Genomic DNA, 24836 nt, shown 5'->3' on the forward strand with positions numbered 1-24836 from the left:
ATTATGAGGTGGTGGTTAGGGTAGAAGCATTATGAGGTGGTGGTTAGGGTAGAAGCATTATGAGGTGGTGGTTAGGGTAGAAGCTGCCTGTGGTGGTGGTTAGGGTAGAAGCTGCCTGAGGTGGTGGTTAGGGTAGAAGCTGCCTGAGGTGGTGGTTAGGGTAGAAGCATTATGAGGTGGTGGTTAGGGTAAAAGCATTATGAGGTGGTGGTTAGGGTAGAAGCATTATGAGGTGGTGGTTAGGGTAGAAGCATTATGAGGTGGTGGTTAGGGTAGAAGCATTATGAGGTGGTGGTTAGGGTAGAAGCTGCCTGTGGTGGTGGTTAGGGTAGAAGCATTATGAGGTGGTGGTTAGGGTAGAAGCATTATGAGGTGGTGGTTAGGGTAGAAGCATTATGAGGTGGTGGTTAGGGTAGAAGCATTATGAGGTGGTGGTTAGGGTAGAAGCTGCCTGTGGTGGTGGTTAGGGTAGAAGCTGCCTGAGGTGGTGGTTAGGGTAGAAGCTGCCTGGGGTGGTGGTTAGGGTAGAAGCTGCCTGGGGTGGTGGTTAGGGTAGAAGCATTATGTGGTGGTGGTTAGGGTAGAAGCATTATGAGGTGGTGGTTAGGGTAGAAGCTGCCTGAGGTGGTGGTTAGGGTAAAAGCATTATGAGGTGGTGGTTAGGGTAGAAGCATTATGAGGTGGTGGTTAGGGTAGAAGCTGCCTGGGGTGGTGGTTAGGGTAGAAGCTGCCTGGGGTGGTGGTTAGGGTAGAAGCTGCCTGGGGTGGTGGTTAGGGTAGAAGCATTATGAGGTGGTGGTTAGGGTAGAAGCTGCCTGAGGTGTTGGTTAGGGTAAAAGCATTATGAGGTGGTGGTTAGGGTAGAAGCTGCCTGAGGTGGTGGTTAGGGTAGAAGCATTATGAGGTTGTGGTTAGGGTAGAAGCATTATGTGGTGGTGGTTAGGGTAGAAGCATTATGTGGTGGTGGTTAGGGTAGAAGCTGCTTGAGGTGGTGGTTAGGGTAGAAGCTGCCTGAGGTGGTTGTTAGGGTAGAAGCATTATGAGGTTGTGGTTAGGGTAGAAGCATTATGTGGTGGTGGTTAGGGTAGAAGCATTATGTGGTGGTGGTTAGGGTAGAAGCTGCTTGAGGTGGTGGTTAGGGTAGAAGCATTATGAGGTGGTGGTTAGGGTAGAAGCATTATGTGGTGGTGGTTAGGGTAGAAGCATTATGTGGTGGTGGTTAGGGTAGAAGCTGCTTGAGGTGGTGGTTAGGGTAGAAGCTGCCTGAGGTGGTGGTTAGGGTAGAAGCTGCCTGAGGTGGTTGTTAGGGTAGAAGCATTATGAGGTGGTGGTTAGGGTAGAAGCTGCTTGAGGTGGTGGTTAGGGTAGAAGCATTATGAGGTTGTGGTTAGGGTAGAAGCATTATGTGGTGGTGGTTAGGGTAGAAGCATTATGTGGTGGTGGTTAGGGTAGAAGCTGCTTGAGGTGGTGGTTAGGGTAGAAGCTGCCTGAGGTGGTTGTTAGGGTAGAAGCATTATGAGGTTGTGGTTAGGGTAGAAGCATTATGTGGTGGTGGTTAGGGTAGAAGCATTATGTGGTGGTGGTTAGGGTAGAAGCTGCTTGAGGTGGTGGTTAGGGTAGAAGCTGCCTGAGGTGGTGGTTAGGGTAGAAGCTGCCTGAGGTGGTTGTTAGGGTAGAAGCATTATGAGGTGGTGGTTAGGGTAGAAGCTGCTTGAGGTGGTGGTTAGGGTAGAAGCATTATGAGGTGGTGGTTAGGGTAGAAGCTGCCTGAGGTGGTGGTTAGGGTAGAAGCATTATGAGGTGGTGGTTAGGGTAGAAGCTGCTTGAGGTGGTGGTTAGGGTAGAAGCATTATGAGGTGGTGGTTAGGGTAGAAGCTGCTTGAGGTGGTGGTTAGGGTAGAAGCTGCCTGAGGTGGTGGTTAGGGTAGAAGCTGCCTGAGGTGGTGGTTAGGGTAGAAGCTGCCTGAGGTGGTGGTTAGGGTAGAAGCTGCCTGGGGTGGTGGTTAGGGTAGAAGCTGCCTGGGGTGGTGGTTAGGGTAGAAGCATTATGTGGTGGTGGTTAGGGTAGAAGCTGCTTGAGGTGGTGGTTAGGGTAGAAGCTGCCTGAGGTGGTGGTTAGGGTAGAAGCATTATGAGGTGGTGGTTAGGGTAGAAGCTGCTTGAGGTGGTGGTTAGGGTAGAAGCTGCCTGAGGTGGTGGTTAGGGTAGAAGCTGCCTGAGGTGGTGGTTAGGGTAGAAGCTGCCTGAGGTGGTGGTTAGGGTAGAAGCATTATGAGGTGGTGGTTAGGGTAGAAGCTGCCTGAGGTGGTGGTTAGGGTAGAAGCTGCCTGAGGTGGTGGTTAGGGTAGAAGCTGCCTGAGGTGGTGGAGTAGCTCCAGTAACAGCTTGGAGCCCAGCGAGTCACTGGTCTAACCAGTCAACACTACTAACCTCTGCTCATCCCACAGATGCTTCAGACCGGCTGGACAACAAGACAAACTGCAGCTGAGAAGCGGCGTTACAACGATGAAGGAACTCTTCATCATGAACACAGCATCGTCTTCCTCTGGGACCAGGTGAGGATGGATGTTTGAACCAGTCCCGGCGCTCGTGGTACCAGTTCTTTATCCATCCAGGCAATCTGCCTCTTTTAGCTGCTTAAAATTCATTAAGTGATCTTACTGACAGCTTTTAGTTCTTTATGAGGAAGCTTCTAGGGGTGTGTGTGTGTGTGTGTGTGTGTGTGTGTGTGTGTGTGTGTGTGTGTGTGTGTGTGTGTGTGTGTGTGTGTGTGTGTGTGTGTGTGTGTGTGTGTGTGTGTGTGTGTGTGTGCTGCCAGATCAGGAAAATGTTTTGAGTGAATCTACCTGAGTAGATACCTCAGTATTTCCCCTCGTGCTGAAAATCTGGAGTGAAACACCACAGAGACCAGCCCCCACCCACCTGTTCCTACACACACACACACACACACACACACACACACACACACACACACACACACACACACACACACACACACACACACACACACACACACACACACACACACACACACACACACACACACACACACACACAGAGTCAGGGAAACAAACTGGTCACTGATGAAAGAAGATAAAAACCCCTGAACCTGTATAAAGGCCGTTTATCTTTCTAATATTGGACCGAGACCAGAGACGGAGTGCGAGGCCTCGTGCAGGAAGTAGAAATGAAGACAGACGAGTGCTGGTCTGGTAAAGTGAGGAGCGACGGTGGAGAGTGAATCGTTCTCAGAGGACATTTTAATGTCCCTTTGTGGTTTCATGTCTTTTAGCCTCAGTTTGAGAAAACACAGGCAGAAGACGCTCAACAAACACCTGGGAGAAAAATACTGAGCAGTGGGGGGTGGGGACCAGGTGAGGAGGACCTTCAGCGGGGGGTGGGGACCAGGTGAGGAGGACCTTCAGCGGGGGGTGGGGACCAGGTGAGGAGGACCTTCAGCGGGGGGTGGGGACCAGGTGAGGAGGACCTTCAGCGGGGGGTGGGGACCAGGTGAGGAGGACCTCAGTGGGGGGTGGGGACCAGGTGAGGAGGACCTTCAGCGGGGGGTGGGGACCAGGTGAGGAGGACCTTCAGCGGGGGGTGGGGACCAGGTGAGGAGGACCTTCAGCGGGGGGTGGGGACCAGGTGAGGAGGACCTTCAGCGGGGGGTGGGGACCAGGTGAGGAGGACCTCAGTGGGGGGTGGGGACCAGGTGAGGAGGACCTTCAGCGGGGGGTGGGGACCAGGTGAGGAGGACCTTCAGTGGAGGGTGGGGACCAGGTGAGGAGGACCTGCAGCGGAGGGTGGGGACCAGGTGAGGAGGACCTGCAGTGGGTGGGGAGGACTAGGTAAGGACCAGGTGAGGAGGACCTGCAGTGGGGGCTGGGGACTAGGTGACGAGGACCTGCAGCGGAGGGTGGGGACCAGGTGAGGAGGACCTGCAGTGGGTGGGGAGGACTAGGTGAGGAGGACCTCCCGTGGGGGGTGAGGACCAGGTGAAGAGCACCTACAGCGGAGGGTGGGGACCAGGTGAGGACGACCTTCCGTGGGGGGTGAGGACCAGGTGAGGAGGACCTACAGCGGGGGGTGGGGACCAGGTGAGGAGGACCTGCAGTGGGGGCTGGGGATCAGGTGAGGAGGACCTGCAGTGGGTGGGGAGGACTAGGTGAGGAGGACCTGCCGTGGGGGGTGAGGACCAGGTGAAGAGCACCTACAGCGGGGGGTGGGGACCAGGTGAGGACGACCTGCAGTTTTTTTTAATTTGATGTATTTTATATTGAAATTCAGACCTGCTTGCCTTCAAACTGGACCAGCGAGTGTCTGGTTGGACTTGTAATTTTGAGGTGAAATAAAGTTGAATGAACTTCCTGTCCTCACGTCCTCCTGTCCTCACGTCCTCATCAGAACATCTCAGTGAACCAGCTTCCTGTTGTGTTTGTTGGTCTCCATGATGCAGTCAACAGATACCAGCAGCGCTGTCACGGCGTCGCTGCGGCTCTTCTGATTCAAAGTGAAAATGGGAAGTGTCGTGTCCCTGTCGCTTCCTGTCGGGTGCCGTCACACAGGTTCACATGCACGTCCTCGTATCTATAGGCGCCGCCTGCCGCCACGCTCCAATCACGTAGTGGTGACTGCCAGTGGAAAAGAAAATGTCATTACTCACACGGCAGTTCCTGCAGCTTTCCAGCTCTGAAGCGGTGGTTTTCCTGCGTCCTCAGGGATCGCTATAAAAAGGTGAGACACACCAGCGTCTCCACTCCCAGTCCATCTTTGCTTTGGTGATCTGGTGCCTGAAGCAGCATGAAGCTTCTCGTCTTTTGCCTGTTTGCAGCGCTGTGCGGCGCCTCGAGGACCGACCGAAGCCTGGAGAGGAGGAAGCTACAAGAAGTCCTGCGAGAGCTGAGCGACGTGAGGCAGAGCCTGCAGGTTGGTTCCTCCACATCCACACCTCACCAGGTATCACCTCCACCAGCGTCCTCACTGCATCTCCCATCTCCTCCCGCCACCAGCACAGCGAGCAGCTGCTGAACACTCCGCCACAGAACGTCGAGGTGAGCAGCACCACTTGGTTCTAAACTCGGTTCTAAGCTTCTTCTTCTCCCACTGAAGAAGAAGTGCTGAGTCGCAGTCACACTCGCTGCTTCAGGCACTTCAAGGGTTAAAAGGTTGCAGGTTCACATCCTGAATGAAAACTTAATGACATGTTGATCAAACTGCTCTGAGTTCCGTCATTAAGAAACGTTCCTAAATTGTTTTCATGATTATTTATTGGCTTGTTGTTTAAATTGTCAAAGTAAAGAGGATTACACATGAACGGTACCGACGGACAGGAACAGAAAGTGTGGTTCAGGTCTCAGCTTGGTTCTAGTGGCTGAGTCAGATCCAGAGCAGCTCTCGCTCTCGCTCTCTCACTGCTTCCGTCAAAATGTGCAGCGTAATCTCTCTGAGCAGAACAAAACCACCACCACCACCACGCTTCAGGGTTCCTGAACGTCTCAGAGCTGCAAACCAGCGTTTCACAAGTAACGAAACACAAACATCTGGAAACAAACAGGAGAAAACAATCTGAACAAAACAGAAACTTTCAGTCGGAAAAATCCTGAAATCTAAAGCTTCATCTCTCTGTCTCTCTGTCTGTCTGTCTCTGTCTGTTTGTCTCTGTCTGTCTCTGTGTGTCTCTGTCTGTCTGTCTGTCTGTCTCTGTGTGTCTCTGTGTGTCTGTCTCTGTCTGTCTGTCTCTGTGTGTCTCTGTCTGTCTGTCTCTGTCTCTCTCTGTCTGTCTCTGTGTGTCTCTGTCTGTCTGTCTCTGTCTGTCTCTCTCTGTCTGTCTCTGTGTGTCTGTCTCTGTCTCTCTCTGTCTGTCTCTGTGTGTCTCTGTCTGTCTGTCTCTGTGTGTCTCTGTCTGTCTGTCTCTGCCTCTCTCTGTCTGTCTCTCTGGATGTTTATTCCTCCAGTTAGATGTTCCTCCTCCAGTTAGATGTTCCTCCTCCAGTTACAGATGTTGTCTCTCCAGTTAGATGTTCCTCCTCCAGTTACAGATGTTCCTCCTCCAGTTAGATGTTCCTCTTCCAGTTAGATGTTCCTCCTCCAGTTACAGATGTTCCTCCTCCAGTTAGATGTTCCTCCTCCAGTTACAGATGTTGCTCCTCCAGTTAGATGTTCCTCCTCCAGTTAGATGTTCCTCTTCCAGTTAGATGTTCCTCCTCCAGTTACAGATGTTGTCTCTCCAGTTAGATGTTCCTCCTCCAGTTAGATGTTTGTCCTCCAGTTAGATGTTCCTCCTCCAGTTACAGATGTTGTCTCTCCAGTTAGATGTTGCTCCTCCAGTTACAGATGTTCCTCCTCCAGTTAGATGTTGCTCCTCCAGTTACAGATGTTGCTCCTCCAGTTAGATGTTCCTCCTCCAGTTAGATGTTGCTCCTCCAGTTACAGATGTTCCTCCTCCAGTTAGATGTTCCTCCTCCAGTTACAGATGTTGTCTCTCCAGTTAGATGTTCCTCCTCCAGTTAGATGTTTGTCCTCCAGTTAGATGTTCCTCCTCCAGTTACAGATGTTGTCTCTCCAGTTAGATGTTGCTCCTCCAGTTACAGATGTTCCTCCTCCAGTTAGATGTTCCTCCTCCAGTTAGATGTTGCTCCTCCAGTTACAGATGTTGCTCCTCCAGTTAGATGTTCCTCCTCCAGTTAGATGTTGCTCCTCCAGTTACAGATGTTCCTCCTCCAGTTAGATGTTCCTCCTCCAGTTACAGATGTTGTCTCTCCAGTTAGATGTTCCTCCTCCAGTTACAGATGTTCCTCCTCCAGTTACAGATGTTGCTCCTCCAGTTAGATGTTCCTCCTCCAGTTACAGATGTTCCTCCTCCAGTTAGATGTTCCTCTTCCAGTTAGATGTTCCTCCTCCAGTTAGATGTTCCTCCTCCAGTTACAGATGTTCCTCCTCCAGTTACAGATGTTGCTCCTCCAGTTAGATGTTCCTCCTCCAGTTAGATGTTCCTCTTCCAGTTAGATGTTGCTCCTCCAGTTACAGATGTTCCTCCTCCAGTTAGATGTTCCTCCTCCAGTTACAGATGTTGCTCCTCCAGTTAGATGTTCCTCCTCCAGTTAGATGTTCCTCCTCCAGTTAGATGTTCCTCCTCCAGTTACAGATGTTGTCTCTCCAGTTAGATGTTCCTCCTCCAGTTACAGATGTTCCTCCTCCAGTTAGATGTTCCTCTTCCAGTTAGATGTTCCTCCTCCAGTTAGATGTTCCTCCTCCAGTTACAGATGTTCCTCCTCCAGTTAGATGTTCCTCCTCCAGTTAGATGTTCCTCCTCCAGTTACAGATGTTGCTCCTCCAGTTAGATGTTCCTCCTCCAGTTAGATGTTCCTCCTCCAGTTAGATGTTCCTCCTCCAGTTACAGATGTTGCTCCTCCAGTTAGATGTTCCTCTTCCAGTTAGATGTTCCTCCTCCAGTTACAGATGTTGTCTCTCCAGTTAGATGTTGCTCCTCCAGTTACAGATGTTGTCTCTCCAGTTAGATGTTGCTCCTCCAGTTACAGATGTTCCTCCTCCAGTTAGATGTTCCTCCTCCAGTTACAGATGTTGCTCCTCCAGTTAGATGTTCCTCCTCCAGTTACAGATGTTCCTCCTCCAGTTAGATGTTCCTCCTCCAGTTACAGATGTTGCTCCTCCAGTTAGATGTTCCTCCTCCAGTTAGATGTTCCTCCTCCAGTTAGATGTTTGTCCTCCAGTTAGATGTTCCTCCTCCAGTTACAGATGTTGTCTCTCCAGTTAGATGTTCCTCTTCCAGTTAGATGTTGCTCCTCCAGTTACAGATGTTCCTCCTCCAGTTAGATGTTCCTCCTCCAGTTACAGATGTTGCTCCTCCAGTTAGATGTTCCTCCTCCAGTTAGATGTTCCTCCTCCAGTTACAGATGTTGTCTCTCCAGTTAGATGTTCCTCCTCCAGTTAGATGTTCCTCCTCCAGTTAGATGTTCCTCCTCCAGTTACAGATGTTCCTCCTCCAGTTAGATGTTTGTCCTCCAGTTAGATGTTCCTCCTCCAGTTACAGATGTTCCTCCTCCAGTTAGATGTTGCTCCTCCAGTTAGATGTTTGTCCTCCAGTTAGATGTTCCTCCTCCAGTTACAGATGTTCCTCCTCCAGTTAGATGTTCCTCTTCCAGTTAGATGTTCCTCCTCCAGTTAGATGTTCCTCCTCCAGTTAGATGTTCCTCCTCCAGTTACAGATGTTCCTCCTCCAGTTAGATGTTCCTCCTCCAGTTAGATGTTCCTCCTCCAGTTACAGATGTTCCTCCTCCAGTTAGATGTTCCTCCTCCAGTTAGATGTTCCTCTTCCAGTTAGATGTTCCTCCTCCAGTTAGATGTTCCTCCTCCAGTTAGATGTTCCTCCTCCAGTTAGATGTTTGTCCTCCAGTTAGATGTTCCTCCTCCAGTTACAGATGTTCCTCCTCCAGTTAGATGTTCCTCGTCCAGTTACAGATGTTCCTCCTCCAGTTAGATGTTCCTCCTCCAGTTACAGATGTTCCTCCTCCAGTTAGATGTTCCTCCTCCAGTTAGATGTTCCTCCTCCAGTTAGATGTTCCTCCTCCAGTTAGATGTTCCTCCTCCAGTTACAGATGTTGTCTCTCCTCTCCACAGGACTGCTGCTGCCTGCCGGCCCTGCAGTGCTACAGAACCAACATGGAGGTTCAGTTCAAGGAATTGAAGAGGAATGAGAAGAAACTGTCCAGGAGCCTGAAGCATCACCTCACTGTGAGTAGCAGCGTTCTGGTTCTGAAACACCGTCAGCTTTTACTGAAGTGAAACTAAAAGATTCCTCCACCCTTCTCAGGAGAGAGGACTGAATCTGTGTGCCACCGGGAACACCACGGTAAGAGAGGCCTTCTCCACCTTCACAGCCGCTGGTCTTACCAGAGCTCCAGTTTCAGAGATGAGGGGTTGCTGGTTCTAAAGTCTGGATTTGCCATGCTTCCTTTCAGACCACCTGCCAGGCCTGCCATTCATATCCTAAAGAAAAGGCCGGGGAGTTCTTCAACAGGCTGGAGTCTCTGATACAAAGGGTGAAGCCATGTTCCACGTTCCTCCTGTCAAAGCATCCGATGACTGATTCAATCCTCCAGATGAAACTAAAGCCATTCGCTCCTTTTCAGGCTGTAACCAAACTGAGTCTGGACTGAGAAGAGCAGAGGAGCTGGACATGGACACTACGCTGAGGAGCAGCTGCTTTAACCTCACATTATTTAACTTATTTAATATTTATTCACAAGATGGAGGAAACTCACTGAAGCTATGAAGAATGTATCTCTTAAAAAAAGCTGCTTTGCTGCCACCCAGTGGACGGGGCGGGTGTTGCGTCTTACAGAACAGGAAGGATAAAAGGACGAATCCAGAACCTGTCATTCACAGGAACTAATCAGTGGTTCTGTCGGAGCGGCGCTGAAGCAGCCGGAGGGTTGGGGGCTGCTTTGTTTGGTTTGTAGTGTAAAAAAAAACAACCTCTTTCACTTGAAGATTATAGATCCGATTGTGAACACGAGAGGTTTTGAAGCTTCACAGGTGATCAGCAGGCTGTAGAATCTACCTCATGAACGAACAGACGGCTCACTGCTTCAGACCATGTACATCAAACTGGGGCTGTGATGTCATCAAATAAAAGCTGTTTCAGACGAAGGAGGCTTTCTTTCTATAAACAATCAGATCTCCTTCTGCAACACTTCATCCAGATGATCAGTCGACACAAACAAAACCTGACATTTACTCAGAATTCTGTTCCAAACATCCCCCCTGCTGCCACATCACAAACAGGAGTTACCTGTGCACTGAAATAAACGACAGGTGGGATTGATGTTCATGTTTCAGCGAGTATGAGCACATGGCTTATAATAAATGCTGGTTTTAAACTGCAACCTGGCTTAATAATCTGTGTAATGAACCATGTTTGACATGTTTTAAACACCTTGACAGGTGGTCCCACTGACGGCTCTTTACAAGTCTGTTTTTGTAGAAATAAGATGAAAACGCTTCCAAGGGCCAGTTTCATCATGTCCTGTCTCCCCCTGCTGGCTGCTGGCAGGAACTACATGCACTTGTGATCAAACTCATGTGGAACACAAAACAATGTAAACAACAAGATTCACTGGAGTAGATGGAGGTACCAGACATATCCTGGTGTGTTAATCCAGGTACCAGAGATATCCTGGTGTGTTAATCCAGGTACCAGACATATCCTGGTGTGTTAATCCAGGTACCGGACATATCCTGGTGTGTTAATCCAGGTACCAGAGATATCCTGGTGTGTTAATCCAGGTACCAGACATATCCTGGTGTGTTAATCCAGGTACCAGAGATATCCTGGTGTGTTAATCCAGGTACCAGACATATCCTGGTGTGTTAATCCAGGTACCAGACATATCCTGGTGTGTTAATCCAGGTACCAGACATATCCTGGTGTGTTAATCCAGGTACCAGAGATATCCTGGTGTGTTAATCCAGGTACCAGAGATATCCTGGTGTGTTAATCCAGGTACCAGAGATATCCTGGTGTGTTAATCCAGGTACCAGAGATATCCTGGTGTGTTAATCCAGGTACCAGAGATATCCTGGTGTGTTAATCCAGGTACCAGAGATATCCTGGTGTGTTAATCCAGGTACCAGACATATCCTGGTGTGTTAATCCAGGTACCAGAGATATCCTGGTGTGTTAATCCAGGTACCAGACATATCCTGGTGTGTTAATCCAGGTACCGGAGATATCCTGGTGTGTTAATCCAGGTACCGGACATATCCTGGTGTGTTAATCCAGGTACCGGACATATCCTGGTGTGTTAATCCAGGTACCGGAGATATCCTGGTGTGTTAATCCAGGTACCGGAGATATCCTGGTGTGTTAATCCAGGTACCAGACATATCCTGGTGTGTTAATTCAGGTACCAGAGATGTCCTGGTGTGTTAATCCAGGTACCAGACATATCCTGGTGTGTTAATCCAGGTACCAGAGATAACCTGGTGTGTTAATCCAGGTACCAGAGATATCCTGGTGTGTTAATCCAGGTACCAGACATATCCTGGTGTGTTAATCCAGGTACCAGAGATATCCTGGTGTGTTAATCCAGGTACCAGACATATCCTGGTGTGTTAATCCAGGTACCAGAGATATCCTGGTGTGTTAATCCAGGTACCGGACATATCCTGGTGTGTTAATCCAGGTACCGGACATATCCTGGTGTGTTAATCCAGGTACCGGAGATATCCTGGTGTGTTAATCCAGGTACCGGAGATATCCTGGTGTGTTAATCCAGGTACCAGACATATCCTGGTGTGTTAATCCAGGTACCAGACATATCCTGGTGTGTTAATTCAGGTACCAGAGATGTCCTGGTGTGTTAATCCAGGTACCAGACATATCCTGGTGTGTTAATCCAGGTACCAGAGATAACCTGGTGTGTTAATTCAGGTACCAGAGATATCCTGGTGTGTTAATCCAGGTACCAGAGATATCCTGGTGTGTTAATCCAGGTACCAGACATATCCTGGTGTGTTAATCCAGGTACCAGACATATCCTGGTGTGTTAATCCAGGTACCAGAGATATCCTGGTGTGTTAATCCAGGTACCAGACATATCCTGGTGTGTTAATCCAGGTACCAGACGTATCCTGGTGTGTTAATCCAGGTACCAGAGGTATCCTGGTGTGTTAATCCAGGTACCAGAGGTATCCTGGTGTGTTAATCCCAGGTGGAACACGTGATACAACAGAAGATCCTCTGCTCTGAGAAACGGAGGCGTGTCCAGGCAGTTTGTTCCATCAGCAGGAATCTTAAGTCGTAAATGTTTAAAGCGACGACCAAACAAGATGACTAATCCAGATTGACAGTTCAGACTCGTGTCGGGTCATTCAGAGATCAACGTGAGGTGATCAGTAAATCACAACTCAAACATTTCATCCTCCACAATCACCAAACGTGACCAGGGACTGTGGTGACATGACAGTGGTGACCTGCTGGTGGACATGACAGTGGTGACCTGCTGGTGACCTGCTGGTGGACATGACAGTGGTGATCTGCTGGTGACCTGTTGGTGGACATGACAGTGGTGACCTGCTGGTGAACATGACAGTGGTGACCTGCTGGTGACCTGCTGGTGGACATGACAGTGGTGACCTGCTGGTGAACATGACAGTGGTGACCTGCTGGTGAACATGACAGTGGTGACCTGCTGGTGGACATGACAGTGGTGACCTGCTGGTGAACATGACAGTGGTGACCTGCTGGTGACCTGCTGGTGGACATGACAGTGGTGACCTGCTGGTGAACATGACAGTGGTGACCTGCTGGTGGACATGACAGTGGTGACCTGCTGGTGAACATGACAGTGGTGACCTGCTGGTGACCTGCTGGTGGACATGACAGTGGTGACCTGCTGGTGACCTGCTGGTGAACATGACAGTGGTGACCTGCTGGTGAACATGACAGTGGTGACCTGCTGGTGAACAAACCAGCACAACCAGACCAGCAGTTTCCCCCGGTCATGACCGGACCTCCCAGCTCAGCTGGGGGAATTCAGCACAAACACACAGCTCAGCTGGACCTCCTGTCTGAAGAAAACTACGTCACAAAACGTTTCCAAAGTGAAGCCCGACACTAAACGGTCCCTTCCAGTTTTCCAACTGCATCGTCTCCAGTGGGATTATTTCTTTTCCCCAAATGATATTTTACTGACCCTGAAACCTGAAGTGGGATTATGGAGTTGTTGCTTTAAGGCTGAAAGAGGAAGAGTCATTAAGAAAACAACAGCCGGTCCATGATTCTGCTGGAGCAGGAGGACAAACCTGTCCTCTCATGTCCCAGGAGACGTCCACTCAGCTCCAGATGAGACACATGAGGACAGAACAGGCTTCACGGTGTGAATGTTCTATCTTCTTTTAGAGAGATCAGTGTTGTTCTCAGAACAGAGCAGAGCTCTGAGCTCACATTCAAATATTAAAATCAACAGTACTCACCAACCAAAGTGAATCATTAACGGCAGAACTGTCCAATCAGGTTGTTGGAGTGGGAATAAGAACAACTGATTCAATCTCCTCCACGATCACATCACTCTAAAATATTAAGACTAACTGTTGAAGAAGTAGAAATACATTACATCTAGATTTAATGATATAATGAAGTATGATATACTACATAGTATAATGATTATTGAAGGGTATTATTCACAATGACCGATATAAGCAGATACATTAATTAGACTTCATGATAACAAGCAGCAACTTGAGCTCCAGACTGGATCTAATATCGGAAATGATTTGATTGTGAACTTGATCTGTTAATCTGAACAAACTGTCACCGTTTCAAATCTTTTACTAGATTATAGGCTGGAGGAGCAGCAAGCTTTTCACCGTAACCCCAGCTCCTGAGACAAAGTCAGTGACGGGGAGTCGAACCTCGTCCACTTGGTTCACCAGACACACGTCACTGTGTTAGCTTAGCTTAGCATTGTGCCCCCGCCCGGCCGGTGGAGGCGGAGCCATCACTGTGTTAGCTTTAGCTTAGCATTGTGCCCCCGCCCGGCCGGTGGAGGCGGAGCCATCACTGTGTTAGCTTTAGCTTAGCATTGTGCCCCCGCCCGGCCGGTGGAGGCGGAGCCATCAGGGGGAAACCAACAGGGCAGAGGGAGGAAGTCCCACATGTTGGGAACCACGGGCAGGACTGTGTGGTCCCTCTGGACGTCAGGCGGACTTCACTGTGTTCGTCTTCCTCACAGAGCTGGTGGGAAGGACGAGATGAAGACGTGATGAAGACGTGATGAAGACGAGATGAAGACGTGATGAAGACGTGATGAAGACGAGATGAAGACGTGATGAAGACGTGATGAAGACGTGATGAAGACGAGATGAAGACGTGATGAAGACGTGATGAAGACGTGATGAAGACGAGATGAAGACGTGATGAAGACGAGATGAAGACGTGATGAAGACGTGATGAAGACGAGATGAAGACGTGATGAAGACGAGATGAAGACGTGATGAAGACGTGATGAAGACGAGATGAAGACGTGATGAAGACGTGATGAAGACGAGATGAAGACGTGATGAAGACGTGATGAAGACGAGATGAAGACGAGATGAAGACGTGATGAAGACGTGATGAAGACGAGATGAAGACGTGAAAGACGCTCCAACCTGTGGGAATATGACTTGGTCGGCAGTTTGAAGTCAGACGTTCTGGTCTTTACCAATAACGTGGAGCGTGACGCTCCACGTTATTGGTAAAGACCAACAAGTGTAAAGTTGCCGTGCGACGACTCCGACACACGGAAAAAGAACGATTGTCAGAGGAAGGTTGTGTTTTTGGTGGAACAGCGTCAGTGACTGTAGGAGGCGGCGGCCGCCCGGCTCCCTACCCTCTGGTGGAAAGGTGAGAAGAGAAGATGCTCACTGCAGCTGCAGCAAAGACCAGATTAAAAATGTAGGATCATCATCCCAGCTTCTCCCGTCTGCAGCCGCGTGTGACTGAAGCTGACGGCACCATCGACACCTGCTTCTGGTCCAGGTCCAGGTCCAGGTCCATCTCACCACAAAGTGAAAGTGTTCTGGAAGCTGCTGAGGAACTGGTTTCCAGCTGCAGTCCATCAAATGTGAAGTGAAACAGCCGGATTCGTTTCTTTGCCTGCAGAAGGTCAGAGTGACGGAGTGAGAGAAGAGAAGCTGAGGTTTGATCTTAGGAAGCACCCGCGCCGCTTCAGGCGGCTGAAACAGCAGCTGCTCTGCAGCCGGGCTGGTGGACTCCTCGGGCTCTTTCCGGACGTCAGTCTGAACCCAGCGAACAGGATCTGACAGCTGAGACGCTGCAGGAGGATCTTCAGGATCTGACAGCTGAGACGCTGCAGGAGGATCTTCAGGATCTGACAGCTGAGACGCTGCAGGAGGATCTTCAGGATCTGACAGCTGAGACGCTGCAGGAGGATCTTCAGGATCTGACAGCTGAGACGCTGCAGGAGGATCTTCAGGATCTGACAGCTGAGACGCTGCAGGAGGATCTTCAGGATCAATCAGCCGTCGCCGCTCGTCTCTGACTTTCATATTTGGATGAAATGAACCTGAAACATTTTGTTGTCACAGCTGATATGAATGTTTCTCTCCGGATTCCTCCTCCACCAATGAACACGACCGAGGGAGTGTCCACTGTGAGGTCACCACCACTACAAAGTAACCCAGTTACAGTAACTTATTACCATTCCTCTAATATCAGGCATCATACCTGTTATAATCTCACTAACATGATGATGAAATCCAACCTGATAAAGTCTCATTGTTTTTTAATGAATGAAGATGTGATCTGGGTGACGGTGCTCAGACTGTCACCCCCGCAACCCGGAAACCGAGAAGCGGAAGAAAATTAATGAATGAAGAAAGCAGCAGAAACGAGAGAAAACAACTCTGAGCAGAAGTTACTTCCTGGAAATCACTCAGATGACGACAGACACCGACTCTACATTAGTGAGAGGGACAAACCCCCGTGATCAGCTGGTCAGAGGACAAGAACTAGTGGCGGCTGGCCACTAGAGGGCGCCACCCCCCCAACCAGCAGCAGAAAAACTGAAGAAATGAATAAAGTGTAATAATGTCCAATATGTTCATCCCAACAATCTAGGGATGAAGCTGAACTGTGTGATTCAGTTTCTCTAAATCAGAAGAGGACATTTCTCTCTCGTGTGTTTAAACAGCAGGGGGCGCTGGAGAACGGCCCGGCGGCTTTAGGAGCAGTTTCTCTAAATACTGATTAAGAATATAAGTGAATAAATAAAGCAATGAGCGTCTCTGATTTATTTTTTTAACTTAATTTTTATTGAAATTCTTTCAGTTTTCACAGTTCCAGTGTCGGAGCAAAACAAACATACAGAATCTATCCATCTTTCATCAACCAAAGTCTCTATTGTCCAGTGTCCTCCTCTGTCCTCCTGAAGTCTGTCCATTTGTCCCACTATTCTTCATAATGAGACTCCTGTAATCTGAGTTTGGGAGTGAGTCTCTCCATTACTAATAATCCCTCAACACGTAACACCGCTCCCGGGTCGGCGGCTCCACCTTGTACTACAATCTGGTAACCACTTTCTTTCTTGCTGTTAGTACTACCTTAAACAGATATACGTCTTCTCTTTGTATCACATTATGAGTTATGTTTCCCAAATACAGCATCTTACAAGTTTTGGGGAACTGGTATCCTATTACTTTATGTAAACGGCCATATTAGTTCCCAGTACACCTGTAATTTGTGACCGGACCAGATTACGTGTGTGTGATCTGCATCACCGTGTCCTCACAATCTCCAGCATGGCTGCTGAGCCGACTCCACTTTAGTCCTTATTTTTGGAGTTATGAAAACTCTCACAGTATTTGTCCGGCCCAACCCTGGAGCTGGTGGCCGTGCTCTGTGATTTATATATAACAAACCATTCCTCTTCTCTTATTGGTTCATCTCGCTCTCCTTCACATCTTTCTTTAAGATATGGAGTCGTCCCTGTTCCACACCAGGTTCTGCTATCAAGCTGAGATCACTCTACACCTTTTCCCTTCATAAGCTTTCTGGAATATCTCCACTATTCCATCATCTCTGTCAATCCTAATCTCCTTCATTTCCCTTGAGTCTCCAAACCCTGCAGTTCCCCCGTTCCATTATGGTGCGTATTGCTGTGGTTCCTTTGTTTGTCCATTGTTCTAATCCTCTATGGATGGTCGCTGGTTTAAACCTGAGGTCAGACGTCTTTATCTCCTCCTCCAACTGATACTTTTCCACCACTACATTCCAGATTTCTACTGTAGTTTTAGTTATTATATCCAGTCTATTATCCAGTTTTCTCAGCGGTCCTTTGTCTGCTATTAGGTTCCGTACCTCCGTGTCCATTGCGCCCAGTTCTACATCGTTCCATCTTGTGATAAAAACATCGTTGCACCAAAACCCCAGAGGTGGGATATAGATCCAGAGAAATCTTCAGGTTTGGTAAAGTGAGACCTCCTTTCTCTTTAGGCAGCTGCAGGGTTCTAGAAGGAACCCCAGGTTCCTTCCTCCCATATGAACCTTGATATCCACTTCTCCCATTACATCAACTGTTTTATTGGGATTTTCACCGGCAGAGATTGAAACAGGTCCAGAAGTCTTGGTAAGATGTTAAACTTAATTATCTCTGTTCTGGAGCTGAGATCCGACCATAAGTCCAGGTTCCTCCTGGTATCTTGGTTCCTTTGGTGTAATCTGCTTCATATATCTTGTGTATTCTGTTGGTAATGTTGACTCCCAGGTATTTGATTATTTTAGCATCCCATTTGAGATTATATACGTCCTTTAGTTCTTGTGATGCCGAGTAATTTATCGTCAGAATCTGTGTTTTTAACATTAATTTTGAATCCTGAATATCCTCCAGAACATTCCAGTCTCATTGCTTTGGGAAAACTTTTGTCAGGTGCTTTAGGAAAAACAATCCTATTTTATGTTCTAGCCCTCCTAATCTCAGTCCTTCTACTCCGTCCTCCTGCCGGATCATCTGGGCCAGAGAGACTAGACCCTGTCTAGTCCCCCTCTCTAATCTGAATTGTTTTGTCAGGCTGCTTTATTTGGACTCTTGCTTTAGGCTGCTGATATACTGATTTAATACAATTGACTGATTGTTCATTGAATCCAGATTTTGCCAGTACCGTATATAAAAAGTCCCAATCTACACTATCAAAAGCCTTTTCAGCATCAATACCAAAATTACATTTCCCCCTTTCTTTGGACATAATCCACAATATGCCGACCGTCTGATATGATCTTGTTCACCGTTCTTTGATAAACCACATCGGTCTTCATCGATCAGGTCCTGCATAAATGTCTCTAATCTTCTGGCTGTAATGGAGGTTCAGTTTATAATCCACATTCCAGAGTGGTCTGGGTCTGTAGTTACTGCAGCATTCTCTATCCTGACCCTCCTTTGGGATTATGGAGATGATGGTCTCCTTCCATGAGGGAGGGGTCCTACCTGACCTGAGGGTCCAACTGAAAGAGTCACATAAATACTGAGTTAACTCCCCTTGAAGGTTTTATAACATGAGGCTCCAGATCATCTGCTCCGGGGGATCTCCACAGATCATCTGCTCCGGGGGATCTCCACAGATCATCTGCTCCGGGGGATCTCCACAGATCATCTGCTCCGGGGGATCTCCACAGATCATCTGCTCCGGGGGATCTCCACAGATCATCTGCTCCGGGGGATCTCCACAGATCATCTGCTCCGGGGGATCTCCACAGATCATCTGCTCTGGGGGGATCTCCACAGATCATCTGCTCCGGGGGGATCTCCACAGATCATCTGCTCCGGGGGATCTCCACAGATCATCTGCTCCGGGGGGATCTCCACAGATCATCTGCTCTGGGGGGATCTCCACAGATCATCTGCTCCGGGGGGATCTCCACAGATCATCTGCTCTGGGGGGATCTCCACAGATCATCTGCTCTGGGGGGATCTCCACAGATCATCTGCTCTGGGGGGATCTCCACAGATCATCTGCTCCGGGGGATCTCCACGGTTTTCCTGGCTAATTGCTTCTTCTATCTCTTGTAGAGTTTCTGAGGTCAGCATCTTATCAGATGTTCTCCTCCTACTGAAGCACGCCGTGAATAGTTTACTAGAATATTCCCCAGAAGCCTCCTCTATTTCTTCTGGTTTATATAGAGTTACATTTGTGATGGATCCTTATTCTAAGTCCGTTTGTTGAGGTTTGTTGTTTCCTTCTACGTCTGGAGTTTCCCTCAGAGTACGTTTGTTTACAGAACCTTGCCTTCCTTTCCACCTCTTCTAACAGTATATCGTGTATTTCTTTCCTTACTTCCTGAATCTGAGTAAATACCTCCGAGTCCTTTGACTGTTTATGTTCCAATTCCTTTAATTTACCAATTTGCTTTTGATCCGTCTCTAATCTGGTTTTGGGCTAATCTGTGTAAACCAGCTCCCTCTCATCCTATAAAACTGTCAGATCTACTTCCTCATTATCATTTTCTTCTCTGGATCTCTTAATTTCTCCCTTATTGTTTAGAATACCTTGGTTGAGTCTCCAGATTGTATTATTCCTCTTATTATTCAAATACATTTTTAGATAAACTGTGATGTGATATATCAGCTCCGCCTCTCCGACACTCCTTTATTCTGTGTTTGTCACTTATTCAATAAGAAGTAATCGATCCTGGAGTACAGTACATGGCCTGAGGGGCTGAATAGTGGGTGGAGTTCCCTCCATACATCCACCATGTCCATCTCTGACACCAACATGTTTACATGTCGTATCCAACCTGTAATCCAGTACCACATTAAACCTCCACATATCAATGTCTCTTCTGTTTCTGAGGTCAAGAGATGGAATATTGTTTTATAGGATTTTGTCCCACATTCTGGGGGTGGGTACACATTAAACAGTGTACCCAGTTCCTTTTCCAGAGTACCCAGTTCCTCTTCCAGAGTACCCTTGACCATGACATATCTCCCTTCCTTGTCGTTTGCTGACAAACGAGTTCTTATAGCCGAACTTTTTAAACTCCTCCTCCTCCCTCCTCCTCCCTCCTCCTCCTCCTCCTCCCTCCTCCTCCCCTCCTCCTCCCCTCCTCCCTCCTCCCTCCTCCTCAAGGAAGACGACCTGCATCTTTTCCTTTCTGAGCCTCGTCCCAGTTTGAGCTCTTTTTTTGACTTTCTTCAGGCCGTTAACATTTAATGACCTTTAGATCTCTATGTTGCCTCATTTAAATCCCTTGAAATGATCCTCGGCCCCTCGACTGGAACTTTATCAACAATATCAGAAAACAGCCCCGACAACACAAAGAGGGCAAACACAGAACCAGAACTCCACAGCAAACGGGCCGCTCACAGCACCGACCCAATCTCCCCGTTGGTAGGAGTGGGGGATAACCTTCTGGAAACACTAAAGGGCGCCCCCTAGTGTTCGGGGGAAGACCTGATGTAGGTCCTCCCATGTCACCAGAAAAGTCCAACAGTTATTAATTTAGTGACTCTGTGGATTATTGTCCAAAACACAAAAGGTTCAGTGAATAAAACATAAACAAGAAAAGGAACCAAAGCTTCTCTGTTAACCAGGTAGAACTCACTGCTTTATCTCTTAAACTCCTGCGTCCCGACTCAGATCCTCTAATGCTGCAGCGGCTCCGCTCTGCCAAAGGTTCTCTCACACGCGTCGCCATTGAAGCGCTTTCTGCAGGCGCTCCTCCAGAGGCGCTCCTCGAGATGGCGCTCCTCGAGCGGCGCTCCACGAGATGGCGCTCCTCCAGCGGCGCTCCTCGAGAGGCGCTCCTCGAGATGGCGCTCCTCGAGCGGCGCTCCACGAGATGGCGCTCCTCCAGCGGCGCTCCTCGAGAGGCGCTCCTCGAGATGGCGCTCCTCGAGATGGCGCTCCTCCAGCGGCGCTCCTCGAGATGGCGCTCCTCGAGATGGCGCTCCTCGAGATGGCGCTCCTCGAGATGGCGCTCCTCGAGATGGCGCTCCTCGAGATGGCGCTCCTCGAGATGGCGCTCCTCGAGCGGCGCTCCTCGAGATGGCGCTCCTCGAGCGGCGCTCCTCGAGATGGCGCTCCTCGAGAGGCGCTCCTCGAGATGGCGCTCCTCGAGATGGCGCTCCTCGAGCGGCGCTCCTCGAGATGGCGCTCCTCGAGATGGCGCTCCTCGAGCGGCGCTCCTCGAGATGGCGCTCCTCGAGATGGCGCTCCTCGAGATGGCGCTCCTCGAGCGGCGCTCCTCGAGATGGCGCTCCTCGAGATGGCGCTCCTCGAGCGACGCTCCTCGAGAGGCGCTCCTCGAGATGGCGCTCCTCAAGATGGCGCTCCTCCAGCGGCGCTCCTCGAGATGGCGCTCCTCGAGATGGCGCTCCTCAAGATGGCGCTCCTCGAGAACAGGAGGAGGTGGAGGTGAACAGGAGGAGGTGAACAGGAGGAGGTGAACAGGAGGAGGAGGTGGAGGAGAAGGAGGTGAACAGGAGGAGGAGGAGGAGGAGGTGAACAGGAGGAGGTGGCGGTGAACAGAAGGAGTAGGAGGAGGTGAACAGGAGGAGGAGGAGGAGGTGAACAGGAGGTGAACAGGAGGAGGAGGTGGAGGTGAACAGGAGGAGGTGAACAGGAGGAGGAGGTGGATGAGAAGGAGGTGAACAGGAGGAGGAGGAGGAGGAGGAGGAGGTCAACAGGAGGAGGAGGTGAACAGGAGGAGGAGGAGGAGGAGGAGGAGGTGAACAGGAGGAGGAGGAGGTGAACAGGAGGTGGAGGTGAACAGGAGGTGAACAAGAGGAGGAGGAGGTGAATCGGAGGAGCTGAACAGGAGGAGTAGGAGGAGGTGAACAGGAGGTGGCGGTGAACAGGAGGAGATGAACAGGAGGAGGAGGTGGAGGAGGTGAACAGGAGGAGGTGGCGGTGAACAGGAGGAGGTGAACAGGAGGAGGTGGCGGTGAACAGGAGGAGGTGAACAGGAGGAGGAGGAGAACAGGAGGAGGAGAACAGGAGGAGGAGAACAGGAGGAGGTGAACAGGAGGAGGTGAACAGGAGGAGGAGAACAGGAGGAGGTGAACAGGAGGAGGAGGAGACAGGAGGAGGAGAACAGGAGGAGGTGAACAGGAGGAGGTGAACAGGAGGAGGTGAACAGGAGGAGGAGGAGAACAGGAGGAGGAGAACAGGAGGAGGAGAACAGGAGGAGGAGAACAGGAGGAGGTGAACAGGAGGAGGAGGAGAACAGGAGGAGGAGAACAGGAGGAGGTGAACAGGAGGAGGAGGTGAACAGGAGGAGGAGGAGAACAGGAGGAGGTGAACAGGAGAAGTTTAATTTAGCCAACCTCTCTGCAGTTTGGACTGAGGGAGTCTGAATCCCTGATCTTCGCTGCTCAAAAACTAAAGAACCCTAAAGAACCCTAAAGAACCCAGTCTAGATCTCAATGGATGAAATATCTCAGTTGAAAGTCTTTATTCAAAATCTAGTCGAGTGCGTTGAGAACAAAATAACATAAAAATGATCAATGTAAATCAAACTATTATCCCATGGAGGTCTGGATTTGGAATCCTATCAAAATAAAAGTGGAGCTGCTCCAACATCAGGTAAAGGTTCTCCAGACAAGTCAGAGTGAGGCTCAGTACTGTGTGTGGTTCCACCTGCCTGTAGGACCTCCCTACAACACCTGGACATGCTGATGAGGTGGTGGACGTTCTCCTGAGGGACGTTCTCCTGAGGGACGTTCTCCTGGGGGATGGCCTCCTGAGGGACGTTCTCCTGAGGGACCTTCTCCTGAGGGACGGCCTCCTGAGGGACGTTCTCCTGAGGGACGTTCTCCTGAGGGACGGCCTCCTGAGGGACCTTCTCCTGAGGGACCTTCTCCTGAGGGACGGCCTCCTGAGGGACGGCCTCCTGAGGGACGTTCTCCTGAGGGACGGCCTCCTGAGGGACGTTCTCCTGAGGGACGGCCTCCTGAGGGACGGCCTCCTGAGGGATGGCCTCCTGAGGGACGTTCTCCTGAGGGACGGCCTCCTGAGGGACGTTCTCCTGAGGGACGTTCTCCTGAGGGACGTTCTCCTGAGGGATGGCCTCCTGAGGGACGTTCTCCTGAGGGACGTTCTCCTGAGGGACGGCCTCCCAGACCTGGACCAAAGCATCAGTCACCTCCTGGACCGTCTGTGGTCAACGTGTGGTTGGTGGATGGAACCAGACAGTTGGATCGAGGTCTGGGGAACCGTCAGGCCAGTCCAGAGCATCAAGACCTTCATCGTGGAAGAACTGTTGACACACTTCAGCCACATGAGGCCTGGCATTGTCCTGCATCAGAAGGAACCCAGGAACCACTGCACCAGCATCTGGTCTCACACTGGGTCTGAGGATCTCATCCCGGTACCTGATGGTAGAACGTTCTCCAGACTCTGTCACGTGCTCAGTGTGAAGCTGCTCTCATCTGTGGAGAACACAGGGTTCCACTGGCCAACCTGCCAGTGTTGCTGTTCTCTGGATAATGCCAGAGGCCCTGCAGGGTGTGGGGCTGTAAGAACAGCCCCCCCTGGTGGACGAGGGCCCTCATAGCACCCTGGGGAAGTCTGCTTCTGACCGTTTGAGCAGAACCATCACATTAGTGATCTGATGGAGGTCATGTTGCTGGTCCTATTCCTTCTTGCTCAAAGGAGGAGGTAGAGGTCCTGCTGCTGGCTTGTTGCCCTCCTACGCCCCCCTCCACGTCTCCTGGTGTCCTGGCCTGTCCCCTGGTGTCTCCTCCATGCCCTGGACACTGTGCTGGGAGACACAGCTCACATTGGTGTCCCACCTTGGATGAGTTGCTCAACCTGAGCAACTTGTGTTGGTTGTCGACTCGCCTCCTGCTGCCTCCAGGACTGAGAACACTAACAACATTCACCAGTGAGCAGAACCTCAGCCAGGAACCAGGAGAACAGGGTCCTCCTTTCTAGGAGCTGTCTTACTGATCGCCTCGCATTTCCTCATGTTGTCTGTTTCATTGATTTAGTGTTGCTTCCTACCTGGACAGGTGGGTTCCACATTGTGTTGTTTAAGGGTTCCTTTAGTTTTTGGAGCAGTGTGTATATTGTGTGTATTCTGGCCAAACTGAAGACTTTAAACTGGATCTTCAACAACTCCGTCAGATTTCAGGCGTTACGGGTCCCCCCCCACACAACAGTTCGGACACACACACACACACACACACACACACACACACACACACACACACACACACACACACACACACACACACACACACACACACACACACACACACACACACACACACACACACACACACACACACACACACACACACACACACACACACACACACACACACACACACACACTCCTCACTAAAGGTGCTTCTGATGTTTCTTGTTCTCTGTCATCATTTGCTTAAACTTTAAAAATCATGTTCCTCTTTTGTTGTTCCTGCTTCATCTTACTGTCTAGATAGAGCTGCTCAGGCTGGTTAATCTAGAACATCATGTTACTGTCTAGATAGAGCTGCTCAGGCTGGTTAATCTAGAACATCATGTTACTGTCTAGATAGAGCTGCTCAGGCTGGTTAATCTAGAACATCATGTTACTGTCTAGATAGAGCTGCTCAGGCTGGTTAATCTAGAACATCATCTTAATGTCTAGATAGAGCTGCTCAGGCTGGTTAATCTAGAACATCATCTTACTGTCTAGATAGAGCTGCTCAGGCTGGTTAATCTAGAACATCATCTTACTGTCTAGATAGAGCTGCTCAGGCTGGTTAATCTAGAACATCATCTTACTGTCTAGATAGAGCTGCTCTGGCTGGTTAATCTAGAAAATCATCTTACTGTCTAGATAGAGCTGCTCAGGCTGGTTAATCTAGAAAATCATCTTACTGTCTAGATAGAGCTGCTCAGGCTGGTTAATCTAGAAAATCATGTTCCTGTCTAGATAGAGCTGCTCAGGCTGGTTAATCTAGAAAATCATCTTACTGTCTAGATAGAGCTGCTCAGGCTGGTTAATCTAGAAAATCATCTTACTGTCTAGATAGAGCTGCTCAGGCTGGTTAATCTAGAAAATCATCTTACTGTCTAGATAGAGCTGCTCAGGCTGGTTTAATCCAATAAACAGTTGGAAAGTATTTGGATCAGTGTGATAACTGCAAATAATATATGTAGCACAACAAGGATATTGTATGTTACCCCCTCCCCCCTCCCCCCTCCCTCTCAACTCCTCTTCTCTCTCTTCTCTTCTCTCTCTCTTTGAGCGTTCCCCCCCGGTCGTGTCCAGCAGCCATACCAACTTCTGACGGAGGAGGCAGCAGGAGGAGACTCCAGGTCTCTCCCTG

The 24836-nt window shown here is 49.6% G+C and overlaps 2 protein-coding genes across 2 annotated transcripts in view; one reads left to right on the forward strand and one right to left on the reverse strand.

Moving 5' to 3' along the window:
* bbs12 (Bardet-Biedl syndrome 12) overlaps positions 1 to 24836 on the reverse strand; it is a 47536-nt gene that overhangs the window by 13615 nt on the left and 9085 nt on the right. The window lies entirely within an intron of this gene.
* On the forward strand, positions 4756 to 9903 carry LOC308111413 (uncharacterized protein). The gene is made up of 6 exons (XM_080466305.1): positions 4756 to 4926; positions 5010 to 5051; positions 8638 to 8751; positions 8831 to 8869; positions 8979 to 9059; positions 9150 to 9903. The coding sequence occupies exons 1-6, from the start codon at positions 4801 to 4803 to the stop codon at positions 9174 to 9176; spliced, it is 429 nt and encodes a 142-aa protein (XP_080322431.1). The 5' UTR covers positions 4756 to 4800; the 3' UTR covers positions 9177 to 9903.

The sequence above is a fragment of the Lipophrys pholis genome, assembly GCF_963383615.2.
Source record: "Lipophrys pholis genome assembly, chromosome: 6".
NCBI classification, from domain to species: domain Eukaryota; kingdom Metazoa; phylum Chordata; class Actinopteri; order Blenniiformes; family Blenniidae; genus Lipophrys; species Lipophrys pholis.